This window comes from Ammodytes marinus (genome assembly GCF_949987685.1).
Source record: "Ammodytes marinus genome assembly, chromosome: 14".
Classification (NCBI taxonomy): Eukaryota; Metazoa; Chordata; class Actinopteri; order Uranoscopiformes; family Ammodytidae; genus Ammodytes; species Ammodytes marinus.
In genome coordinates, this window is record NC_137218.1 from 15,696,535 (window position 1) to 15,710,358 (window position 13,824).

The 13,824-nt window shown below is 41.1% G+C and overlaps 1 protein-coding gene across 1 annotated transcript in view; it reads left to right on the forward strand.

The window, feature by feature from the left end:
* The window catches only part of cadm2a (cell adhesion molecule 2a), a 193,744-nt gene that overhangs the window by 132,837 nt on the left and 47,083 nt on the right, over positions 1-13,824 (forward strand). Inside the window, exon 2 of the mRNA XM_080040444.1 lies at positions 11,812-11,961. Within this exon, the coding sequence (XP_079896570.1) occupies positions 11,812-11,961 (150 nt within the window). The remainder of the gene's footprint in view (positions 1-11,811; positions 11,962-13,824) is intronic.

The following is a 13,824-nucleotide window of genomic DNA, read 5'->3' on the forward strand; positions in this document are numbered from 1 at the left end:
GGCTGCATGCGTGTGTGTGTGTGTTCATGTGTAAGAGGAATAGTGTAGCTCTATGCTCAAAATGACTAGCCTAGTATATTATGTTAAGCTAAAGACCAAAAATGTGTTCAAATTAAGTTTGAATATTCACCGAGCAATGAAGGAGCTTCTCTCTTCTCCTTTCTCACTCAATCTATTTTGCACCTTTTCGAGCTGTAAGGTAGTAATAACAGAACATAATCATCTCAATCAGCCAATGAAAATGGGATAGATCAGGATTTGACGTCATTCAAATGTAAACAAAACATTGACAGTGGAACGCGTGGTCAGACTGTTTTTAAACCTATATATTCTGTAAGTTGACCAGCTAGAATGGGAATCTCTATACGTTTTGTGTACCAGGAGCTTGAGCTATGAATCTGTAATCAGAAAATGAAAACACAATGATTTTCATAACCTGTAGACTCGGGTTTCTTTGTTCTTCCTGTCTGCTCCTCTTTTGGGGCGCTGTCTCTTGGAGCTGCTCAGGTTTTCAGACTCACTCGAGGCATTCCAATAGATCCATCAATTTGGCAAAGCAGTGTGTGTGAAGCATGAGAGCCATTCCTGCGGGACGCACGCGCAGATACACACACATGCACGCACGCACACTAATAGACAATCTATGTTGTTTATTTGGTTTCTCTTTGTGTTTGTTTCAGCGGTGATGCTCTTGTTGTTTTTCATGTCCTCCGTGTTGTGGACACCTTTTCTTTCTATACTTGGCCATACGGTATATTGCCTATATGGTTTTCACCTCGCCAATCAGCTCTCGAACCCACCCATTTGATGGCATAGTCTCTGCTAGATGATAGTCCTGTCTGCTACTCCCCAATGATTACAGTGCTGTCAGCCACATACTAATATGATAGTACACCAGTGTGTGCATGCAAGACTGTAGTCTGTCCAGAGCACACACACACACACACTAGTGGTTCTTATTCCTGTATATCGGCATACAATCGAATTAATATAGGGCTCAGCTTAAAACATGAATAGCAAATGTACATAAAAGCCTTTAATAAAGCCTTTCATAAAGCCTGTATTTCCTCTGGAAATCAAAGAAGCAGCATTCACTAATCAATAACATGATATCTACAGTGTGTCCATATCCGTATGGGTCTTGCAAGATCATTACACAGGAACAAGCTTCCTTGCATGATCCAGAGGATGTGTGGGGAGACTAATTAATAGGTGCCACACTGTAAGGTCTCAATTTGCTGATGAGCTAAATCGGGACGTTCCCTTTCAGGGTTGAACGATCGCAGGGTCTCAGAACTCATGATTGACACTCAAGACAAAGACAATGCGGTTTCTGCTTAATAAGCGACAGATTCAGGCACACTGTTCAACCTACAGTTATCTAATCAGCTGCTGTCTTCTGTCTTTGTTCTTTTTCCTCTCTCTATCTTCTGGCATCTGCCTCTCTTGCTGTCCATCCTCTTGTCTACTTGGGGACTCCAGTGATGGCTTCAAAAGGCAAGGTTCGAGGTGAGTTGTGGCTAGGTTAACCCAGCTGTGCCTCTAACTCAGCCTGTCCGAAACTAACATCAGTAAAGATAAACTGATTTCACTAGTTCCTTCGTAGAAAAAAGAAAAATGCAGAAAATAGTTTGCTTGCTTTTGTCTTGTTTTTGCATCGTTGTTTTCTCAGTTCAAGGCTGGTCATATTCCCATCTATTGATGTATGCTAGTTTTTGAAGATGTTGTTTTGTGTCATGCAGCGATTTCAAATATTATTTTCAGCTTTCAAATATGCTGGTTTGTTTCAATGGGTTTTCTGTTAATGTATTTAACATGCGCTGAAAATGCACTATGGGTTGTTCACAACAATTGTTGCTGGGGATCGGAATGAACCTTCTAGTTTTCAAATGATAGATGATATAAACACAAAAGCTCATTTCAGAGTTAATATTCATAGATATTATTATTTATTTATTTATTCTAGTAAATGAATGAAACCCATAAACACTGAAGTAGACAGTCCAGGGTCATAAGATTAATTATCAAAAAAATTAATTGTGTGTTATTACCCCTCACCCTTGCTGGACTCTGGAAAGGTGGCAGTAAATTAAAAATGATCTAAAATCTTCTCCATCATTCCCTGTGTCTGCAGGATGGCAGCGAGGGCGGATTATAGATTAGAGTGAGTCAGACGGAAGAGACATAGTGTTTATTTGAGAGGAGATAAGATGGTTTTGTTCAGCTGTGTGCTTCAGTAAACATACCTCAGTCTCAAAACTAAGAATTTAGCCAGCCACAACTGCGGGTATAATCTCACTGTCTTTAGCCGCCATCTTTGTCGTATGATTATAGAGGCACAGGATCTTGAATACAGCCATATCCTGAGCAGAGATTTGATAATAAATTAAATATATCACACATCAGCTCAGAGAGGTATACCTAACCAACTTGACATATGTGCAATTCAGATTGCACTATTACATTACATTGGGTGAAATGAAGCTTGTTTTAGTGATTGGTGGGGAGTGATATAGGCCATTCTAAGTACTTAGTGTTAGGAAAAGCTTATTCCCTATACAATCTGAGCCAAGCTTGAAATCATGGCCAAATGTGTGCAAAAGAAAAAGAAAAGAAAACATTTTTTTTTACACACTATAATTATCAGAACAAGTATATATTTGTTTTAAATTGCTAAGTGCTCTTTTCAATTCATGTATGTTTACATAAAATCTATACTCTCTCTGCACATCCAGCGTTGTCAAACCTTTTACCCCTGGAAAGATGCATCTCCCTGGCTTCCATTGTGTGTTGTTCATGATGAGCACTCTAGTCTCCTCCACTTTCCTCATGTGGCGCAGCTCTCCCTGGGGACGGTGGCGGGCAACGGGGCTTTCTGTTTTAATAACTGCAATCATCGGCTCTCCTAAAACTGTTTCACTTGCACAAACAAACATGAGTAAACCAAGATTAGTCTATTCCAACCGCTTGCCTGTTTCGGGGGAGATATATATATTTGGTAAATTGCTTATGTCAGAAGAAGAACCCTTTCCTCTCCTTACGATACTGTCTCCCTTTTCCTCCTCCTCATCTGAATCATCCGCTGCAGTAGCAACACTATATAGTCACAGCATCGGCATCACATCTTTCCACTTTGCAGGTTTTTCCTCGAATGCATTTCTCATTTGAACCATTTCTCTTCAGGCTCAACATCCAGCTGCATTCGTTTGAGTCTATAAGATCTCGGTCTGGTGTACCATTGACCCCCCTCCTCCTCTCTGTAAAGGCCATCTTTACATGGCTATCATCCCATTCTATCTGACTGTGACAGTATAGGAAATCCATCACACTGTTAATAGGGGAACAGAGGAGGTGGAGATCAGAGTCAAGCACATGTTCCCCTCCCGACTGCTATTGGTAGCAAAACATAACGAGCCAGATAAGATTCATGCTGATTAGTTGGAAGATAAAGGCTTGGTTCACCTCAGACCACCAGTTAACCGCGCTGTGTGTGTGTGTGTGTGTGTGTGTGTGTGTGTGTGTGTGTGTGTGTGTGTGTGTGTGTGTGTGTGTGTGTGTGTGTGTGTGTGTGTGTGTGTGTGTGTGTGTGTGTGTGTGTGTGTGGACTGCAGTAGGGCCCCTTACTCAGTCAGATCTTCAGTGACACTTCAAGTGTGTGTGCGTGCAAGAGGGTGAAGTGTCACTGAAGATCTGAGTAAGGGGCCCTACTGCATATATTCAGTTATGAAGGTGTACCTGTATATATTAGTGCCAAGTAGGATAATGGATAGATGGATGGATGGATAGATAGATAGAGGTTTTCCTTTAGCAATATGATCTTCTCAGTTTTAAATAGCACTTTATTTTACTTGGAGATCTTGAACGTTTATCCTTGGACCTCAAAGTCATTTACAGTTTCCCTCAAATCATGCACACAGAGATATGGGTAAGACCAGTCTGCGCTATTTCTTTTGAGACGAGATCTTCAGTGTCAACCCCTGCCACTGCCTTCCCTGCACTAGAAGTTATGGTAAAAAGAGCATTGCAGAAAGGCAAGTCTGTCACATAAGAACCCTGTGATAAGAGCTGCTTTTTAAAAAGAAAACAGCACTCCAAATCTTCCAGATCTCTCCCTGGAGGGTGAGAAGCATATCCCCCAGATCAGTCTTAAATGAACAGTATCTGTCAACACATCACCACACATTACTGTAGAGAATCACACTGTGCCAGTTTGCTTTGGGGAATTTGGGATTTTTTTTTTTTGGTGGCAGCAACGATTAGTCTGATTTCCCTCATGCTTGCTACCCTAGTCTGCTATCATCCTGCTTTCCTCTCTTATGAAAGAGTAAAAAAAAATGAATAGCTTCCCGAGAAAAAAAGAAATAAATCAGGCTTGTTTAATTTTAGAATTTCAGTAGCCACAATACATCTGTTTGGCCCTGACCTTGTCCTTTTTAATTGACATTTCATTTAGAAAAACCTACCTAGGCAGCAAATGGATGTATGACTGCTAGTATTGCATTGACATTCATTGGCCTTATTTTCAAAGAGATACTAGAGTGGCATATTTGAGGTTTGATATACAGTACATTGCCAAAGGTTTGCCTTTCCTGACGCACCTAGTATAGAACAGATGACGATGTGCGATTTAGCTCATTCTAAACAGAATTAATTGAAAATTACATTTGGTGTATTGAGCTCTGCTTACTTTCAGCCACTACTTCTCGATAGCAACACACAACCCACACACACACACACTATGCACAATTAGACTATACATAGACACAAGTCATAATGTACAAAGAAGCACCTATACCAGCCCTATTTCAATGCCTGTTTTTACCACATGTCTGCTGAACATCTCAAATAATTCAACAAATGTGAGAAACAGGTCAGTTTTTTTTGCTGGCTGATGGAATCATTTATGGTATTGCTCTTTTTTTTCATGCACTTGCCTCTGTTGTTTACTCCGCAGCATCCTTCCATTGCTTTTCACTTCTGTCAAAATATGTACTTCAGTTCCTCCCTAGCTCACCTTTCGCTCTATGCTTCTTTTGCTTGCTCGCTCTTGCCTAGCTGGAATGAAAGCCAGTGTGTGAAGTATTTATGAAGGCCAGGATTACCTCTGTCATAAAACCATGAGATGTGTCCGCCCTTGGCTCAGAAAAGGATAGTGAGATCCCTGACCATTCCAGGGTTGTGCGAAAAGCCGAGCAGAGGTTTATATATCTCAACCCTTTCAAATGATGGGGCTGAATTAAGGGGCAGGAATACAGGGCAAATTATATTGGTGTATTGGCAGCGTGTCGGCTGGGTCACCAATTTGAAATTAGTGTGTGCGGGCTTTTTCTTCTAAATGGTTGTAGTTAGGATAACCTTGCTGCATAACACAAAAGTTGAACCGTGGCAGGTTTTTTTTCAACAACAACAAAGAAGGAGATAAAACTGCCATGTGCTCCGGCATGTTTTGTTTTCGTTTTTTTTTGTACAAACAAAAAGGTGCTATTGCAGGGGGAAATTCTTGTCGGATGTTTTTGTCACTACCTTGACAACGGGCTGCTAACACCTTTCACACCCTATAGATGCTGCTGGAAACATCTCCCCCCTCCACACTTACCTGCACCCACACACCTCAATAACAAGCCAAAAAAACACCTCACTTCTCTCCCCTCTGACGGCTCGTGATTCCTTCCAGACGGTCTTCCTCTCGCTGTCACTCCACACCACGCTTTAATAATAACCTAATAACACCACGGAAAAGTTGGTGAGATGTTGTTGATCCGACTCCAAGAGTTGGGTTGGACGTCAAGTTATATCGATGGCAGCACCAACAGCTGCCTGGTCTCATTACTGTATGCAAATGACAACAGCAACCGCCATAGCCAGGCCTCTCTCTGGTTGCAGGATAATTAATTTCATATCTGGAGATCAGAAATGTCTGTCCTGAGGTGGTTGTTGTACGCCAGCGCGGAATACAAAGGTGGCCCCGCCTTCTGCAGGGATGGCATTCAATTTGGTCACAGCGGGGAATCTTATCACTGTCTAAAAGATAAAGTTTGGATTGGAAATATGCACGCACACACAAACACACACATACACACAAACATACATGGAAAAAATTAACATGTGTTTCGCTCAGAACACAGACAGAACAAAGCAGAAAATACAGTGTTTCATCACTGTGCTATTTGCATAATAATGGGATTCATATAAATAATTCCAACTTGTACAGTGAAATGTGTTAAAGGCCACTAAACTTAAAACAAATGTATTATGCATCATTACAATTTCTTCCAAACCAGGTGTTTATGAATATATATTATATTTATGAATATATTACACATACATGTATTTACCATGTGTGATTGCCTTCATTGTAACCAGTTAATTGCAGCATGCACTGTACATTAGAGAAATGTTGAAAGGATTTATTACAAAAGTAGACTATTTAAATATAAAAAAAATGTATGGGGAAATAGGACATAGATTACGAATTGATATTTACATAGTATCTTGTTGTAAGCTTGTAGTAAGGTTGTTTTAGTTGATCATGGGTGAAACCATCTTTCCTCAGATATATGGGAGGTAAATTGAGTGTTGAGGTATTCTCATTTCTTGCATTGTGGCTCCAATGAAGGCAATTTAAATGTAAGTCTGTGTCTTTGCAGAAAACGCTCTACATTTTGGGTGTTTTTTCTCCCGTCAGTGCAAAATAGTCTGACTTGCAGGAGACAGATACATGAAATGCTCCGAGGGGAAATACAAAAGGTCTTTTTGTAAAAAAAAAAAGATTGTCACAGTGGGAGGAAGCATCACTATAGAGCGATGATGCACTTGTCTGATATGTTAGCTTCTCTTCCAGGAAGTTACTAGCAAAATGTTGTTTTCCATAATATCAGCAAAAAATTGGTTCTTGCCCAGAGAATAACAAAAAAAATAAAAAATCTCAGCGTGGAAGACGCGGTACAATTTTATTTTTATTTTTAATTTTTAAAATTCAATGCACTTAACCGGGAAAGGTGGTTGGAGATAAGTTTCTCTTGCTCAAGGACGCTGAGGCAGGATACACTGCCTGTTGATGAATTCACAGCAGCTTCTTGAGATGATCAAGCTGTTGACCTTGTACGGTCTCTCCAATCACTGTAGGCCACCCTGCTATAGCCCCACACTTTGAAAATCACTCAGTCTGAGACGCGTGTGCGTCTCCAGCTGTGTAGCCACCTGTGTAACCTTTACAGACACAAACTGGTCATGGGCAAAGTTGTCATGTCCTATGTAATCATATGCATCTCATTTGTTAGCTTTCCAGTGGGATGCATTTTGTTTGAGTGTCAGTGGGTATCTTTAAGACGGTGCTGTGCCTATGTGCTTTGAAATGCACAGCACGCGATACATATGCTAAAAAAATGCTAATGATGCCTTTTTACTGTGAGTTTAGGAAATAAGTAACAATGATGATGAAATATCCCTCCATATGTTAATGCAGTCTTAGTTTAAGTATGACAGATTGAGCACTGTTTCTGACTGTAATAACTTTTTTGTTTTACGTTCGACTTATAGTGCAATGCACACAGTTCTTATCTTACAAAGAGTTTTTTTTAACCAAATCTTATGCTGACTTTTGGAATGATCTGTTGATGACTTATTTACAACCTGTGTGGTTGTCTTAGGTACAATGTTACTTTGGTGTTTTCATAATCATTAAAAGTGATGACTCTGGATTCATCCGTTGAATTTAAATTTCAGTGAAGAAATCCCCTAGTCTGCCTTTATTAGGGAATACTGGACTGGCTCAAAAGGTGAATCAGCTAATCAAAAGTGTGCACTGACTCCATCCATTTTGAAATCCTGTATTCCCGGCCATACATCATAGGTCTACAGCTCAGTTGAGCTCCAGTCCTGGTATAAAGGTCAGTAGCTCCGGGCTGTCCGTCTGTCCGCCTGCATCTCTCTCTCTTTTTTTCTCTGCTTCTTGAATGGCTAAATAAGAAAGGTTAGTGGACTCAGCTGCTCTTGCTTGAAAGGTCATATCAAAGAGTAGATAGGAGGCATCCAGGATACACTTATCAGTATTATTTGTCCGGTAGTTTGCCGTGGCAACAGGTCTGACCGTGTGTCTGAGTTTGCCTTTTTGTCCAGTGAATATCTCCACTTGCCACACATATACTTTTGAATAAGTAATAGTAAAGTCTCTTGACAAATATTGGATGCAGTATTTGTTGTGGTGTGCAGCACAAGTCCAAATAATTGTGGGGAAGCTGTTTCAGCCAGCCTTGATCATTATTTCAGATTATTAGCCACTAGTGCACTGTTGGAGGGAGGGTGTTGAGTGGTCCCATTGCAACTCCAGATTCAGTTTATCTAGGGAGACAGCTGTGTGAGAGTGTGCTTGGGTTTTTTGTCTGTATAGAGGAAACAATGATTTGCTATTTGTTTTGAGGCAGCTGTAACCGGCCATTGTCATCCCAAATGAATCGGGTCTCTCTCTGATATACTGTATGCCTTTCATGCATAGATAGTAAATAATAGGCTTTCATGACGAGATATATACTATCCAATTTAAGCTATATGAAGAAAAGCTAATTTCATCATGTCGTTACTTCATAACGTCATGCAGATGAGGACAATGTTCACCTGGCTTAGCCTCGCATGTCAGTCAACGTGGAAGCCAATTAAATTGACCCAGAGAGGGGGAGAGAGAGAGAGAGAGAGAGGTATAGAGAGAGAGAGAGAGAGAGAGAGAGAGAGAGAGATAATTGAGCACAAGAAAAGGAGGTGGGATCAAGATGAATTTGAAAGACCGGGGAGCACCGGGCGGGAGACAGACGGGGAGAATATGAAAATGAGAGACAAAGAAAGACGAAATGCCTCCCTTTTGTTATCAACTAGAGGAGGGGATGTGACACAGGCAGAGAGTAAGAGAGAGAGAGAGAGGAATAAAGGGGGGGGGAGTGAATTTTGATGTGAACTGGAAGAGATAGTCAGAAACTGAAAGTAGGAGAAAGTCAGGAGTTGAACTGAGGCAAGAACCTCTAAATATAGACATGGAAATCAGTAGAGAACAGCTGCCCTCCTTCCCTCCAGAGATGCATTATAAAACCTGGGTCTGGGTGGCCAGGGGGGAGAACTGAGGAACCTACTCCACTGGCCAATTAGGCTCACGGAGCCTCTAATATAACCATCATTGTGGCCCCTTTGGCTCTTTCAGTCCCTCTGGAATGAGTAGCACCAGACACTGAAGCAGGGCTTATAGGCAAAGAGGAATCCCCTGGACTACTGTTACTTTGTGTATAGGCCTTTAGTTCTCAGTTCCACTGGAGAGGAGAGCAGACAAGCAATGGCAATGGAAAGGAAAGGAAAGGTGAAACAAAACTGACATGTCTAATGTTTACCTTCTTCCCTGATGAGTAAACCTACAATGATGCCGGGTTTCATGACACCTGTAGTGCTGGTAGAGCTTTGAGTGCTGAGAATATCTTCACAGTGGCAGGTTGTAGATGTTCATCAAAGCACCCATTCCGTCTATTTTACCATACCTTAAACTGTGCAGACACGTAAATTGTAAATTGACTGTCCTTCCACGTGTTTATTTCTTGGAGTGCAATTCAAATCATTTTGCATCGGGATGTGTTCCTGATTCATCTTAAAAACATTTTGGAGGCACCCATATCCCGAGGGCCCTGTTGAGCACTGTTTTTCAAAAGCAGATTGGAGAACACGCTTGCAGATTATACTGTATATACGTATATATATTTTTTTAGGAATGACTGCAATATAACAAGCCAGCACGTTTCCATCTTCAGTGACATTTTGCAGTGAAACATTCACTGCAGCAGTAATGATCAAAAAAATTACACACTACATCATATACTGTGGGAGAACCTCGCTCAAAAATCATCATTGCTACCATTCGGTTACGGTTAACCATTAGGTTCTCTCTCTTTGTAGCCGGCACAAAAGAAATAAAATGCATCACAGCGGGGATGCATGTCGCCCAAGTGCACGAGTGTGAAAAATGAGAAAGAGTAAGTGATTTAAAAGAGAGGAAGTAATAAAGAGAGCGAGGGGCAAGGCGCATTTGAGAACGGTAAATCGCTGGCAGATCATGCCTCATGCAAAACTTTCATGAATAAAACATAGTCCTGGCCCTCCCATAGCTCCGATTCCATTTTTTTCCTCCGTTTCCCCTCGTCTTCCCTCTCTCTCTATCTCTCTCACGCATGATTAACCCTGGGCGGCCTTAATCAACTACTCAACACAGGAAATGACCCGTGCCCCCTTGACTTACCTCTCTCTCTAACCTCCAACTTCCCTCCTTCAACCCCACCTCTTTTCCCATCCACGCGTCCTTCACCACAGCTCGGTCAGTGATGGGGTCAGCCTCACCTGCTGCTGACCCTGCATACAAGTGCTGTGTAAGGGCTTTGTTTATCTTGCCGATGGCAGTCGTTAACTCAAGTAAAGGAAAACTCATAGAAATTGCCCAATGGATGTGATCGAAATACATTATTGACAGAATTTGAAATGGATGAGCATTATACTGAATCACGCCGAAGTGGAATTTAAAAACTCCTAATTAAAAATTGAAAAGAAAATCGTATTTCTTCCTTTCCTCATGTATGTTTTGTTTTAATTATTTTTATGTTCAGCTTCATGATCCTTTTCTGGGGAGGGGGGTGGTGGTTTAAGGCAGGAGAGTTAGCTGGGGATGAATAATCTTTCTTACCTATAAGTCTTTATTCACAGTCTTTAAAACCTGTCCTGTGGGGATGGGGACAGGGATAGATTTATGGTTATTATTTACTTGCTGATAGCTCAGCTCCCACACTCACTCACACACACTCACTCACACACACACACACACACACACACACACACACACACACACACACACACACACACACACACACACACACGCATTGAAAGCACACAGTCAGGTTTCCATCACTTTAAAGGACATTTAATAGGCTAATATATGCTTGTATACTTTTAATGGAGACTTACCCTAACCATACTCGCGTAACCCTGACGCTAGACCTAACCCTAAACACACTAACATTTTAAGATTTAATTTAAGACACGTCATGTGGTGGACATACATCTGTTTAGACTGTAAACAGATGTATGTCCTCGCAACATAGTAATACGTGTGCGTACACACACACAAGCAGCTGTCCAGAGTTCCGAAAACTGGCAGGCAAGCTACTGACGAACCGATTGCAAAAAGCAACCTGTCCAAGATGCTTCTTACGCCAGTTTTTGCTCTGCAACACAGACGTGGAGTGAAATAACTGTGTCTATCTGTTTCTTTCATTGAATGCAGCAGCACTGACACACACACACACACACACACACACACACACACACCTACATCCACACATGCCCAGGAGTCCACAGAGAGCTCTTCTTAATTGCTCTTTTCGGTGTACTTGAGGTTTCAGGGTTGGAACTGCAGGCTAAATGCCCCCTGTGTGTTCATCATGTGAGGGTCTAATTTAGCACACTGACTCGGCCAACTTCCCTGAACATTTGATTTTTAATTAGGATGTTGTTGTTTTTTCTCCAAACATGAACCAGATTCGCTCTCATTGTCCTGTTGTGTGAGGACAAAAAGAATAGTATTATCTTTTTTAATACATATAGTGTATGTCTTCATGAAGCATCCGGAAAAAAAAATTGTATTTACTTCATAGGCCGCTTTCATAGTTTATATTTTAACCGATCATCCTTGTCCAAAATTTTTATGTAAGCAAATTGAATTAACAAAGTTCTCACTCGTCACGTCTCCTCTTACTCCACTAACATGTTGCTCCCGCGTTTCGTGTGTTCTAGGCGCCAGTGGTCAGCACCCTCTGGTTCAGAATATGACGGTGACAGAGGGCGCGACAGCCAACCTGACCTGCCGTGTGGAGTATAATGACAACACCTCCCTCCAGTGGTCAAACCCAGCACAGCAGACCCTCTTCTTCGGAGACAAAAAAGGTGAGTTGGAGATTGGGGAGTTTGCGGTGGTTGAGAAAATGCACAAAACATTTAAAAAAAAGGATATTTTTTTTTCTTTTAGATTGAAGAGACACATGAACAGAACCCTCAGTATGCCTGTGTGTGTTCGTCACATGAAAAAGCTGCTGACTTTGTTTGTGTCGTTACATCTGTCTCGCATTTCATGTGTCTGTGTTTTACCGTCGGTGCTCTGTTTTGTTTTTTTTTACAGCAAGTGCAGTAAAAGATACACACTTTAAAACCTTTCCTCTGGGAATGGATAGTGTGTGGCTAATATTGTTGGGTGTTTTTATCACCAAACCTTATACACACAAACTCACACACACACACACACACACACACACACACACACACACACACACACACACACACACACACACACACACACACTCAAACACACTCAAACACAAACACACACACACTTGGGCACACATACAAACCCCTCGAATAACACTTGGTGGTGAGAGTAGACATGGCCAGCTTTTGTTCTGACTTGTTTTCCCTGGAACGGGATAACCAGTGGTAGAGTCCATTTTTACTTCAGTTTCAAATTAGGTTGTGTGTGTTTATTTGATCGTTGTGATATGGATAAATAAAGGCATAATCTGGTTGGTTAACAGTAAGGAGCAGGCTACTATAACAAACACCAAAGCAGAAGCTTTGGTGTTTGTTGTGATTGCGGTGATAGATTTATATTACAGTAATCTCAAGTACAAACATGATCAGTGCAAAACATTGGAGTGGGTCAACCAAATCCCATGGAAATCTTTTTTAATCTATATCTTTCTATGTTAATGCACACGTGAAAGTTTGATACTGTCAGAAACTTCCAAAGCACTGTCAGAGTGGACAGTTCACCCTGCTGTACAGGTGACTTTAACTTACATTATGTGGTTGGCATTGCCGCCAGCACATGCAGTACAGTATACATTTAGATTTCCGCTGAAAGAACAAACCCAATCACCTGAGCCTTGATTGGTACATCATTGTGGCCTTGAGTATAAGTTATGGTGTAGCAGATTTAGACGGTTTGCCTATAATTATATACACATTTTCACATTATGCATTACATGAATGGGCAATGGACTCAGAGCCGGCCCGAGGCATAAGCGAACTAAGCGGCCGCTTAGGGCCCCCGACTGCCTGGGGGGCCCCCTCAAAAAAAAAAAAAAAATAATTTTTTTTTTTTTTTTTTTTTTTTTTTTTTAGTTTGTGTGTTTGATATTAACATCATATTGTGCAAATGTGAGTTATCTTACAAAAAAGGAATACAATGTTTTGGTCTAGATATTTAATAGCCTAAAAATGTAATCAGTTCATCTGGGAGGAAATCCGAAATTATCTGATCATGTCACGTTCACATCCATGCACAGTGTGTATTGAGTTTATTTAAAAACAATTGGAAATGGGGCTGCCCTCAGTTGCCCATGCACTGTGTATAGTCTATAGCCTATTTCAGCCTTGTCTGTGGAAAAAAAGATACAGTAGCTGGACAACAGAGTTCTTCTGCTTAGTTCCTCACACTGCATTTAAATGCATTCACTATATTACAGAGAAATATGTCCCGTAAAAGAAAAAGAGCTCCAAGCCCAACCCAGAGGACCCTCCATAATATTTTATTTTATATTAATATATAGCTATATATTTTTTTAAAGATATTTTTTGGGCATTTTTATGCTTTATTGATAGTGCAGAGAAACAGAGGTGAAATGGGGCAGAGAGGGGAGTGACATGCAGAGAACGACCGCGGGTGGGAATCGAACCCGGGTCTGCTGCTGGGCCCGGTCCGGGAGGGGGACGCCTTACTATATTAATATTTTTATGGAAAATCCATGTGTCCTT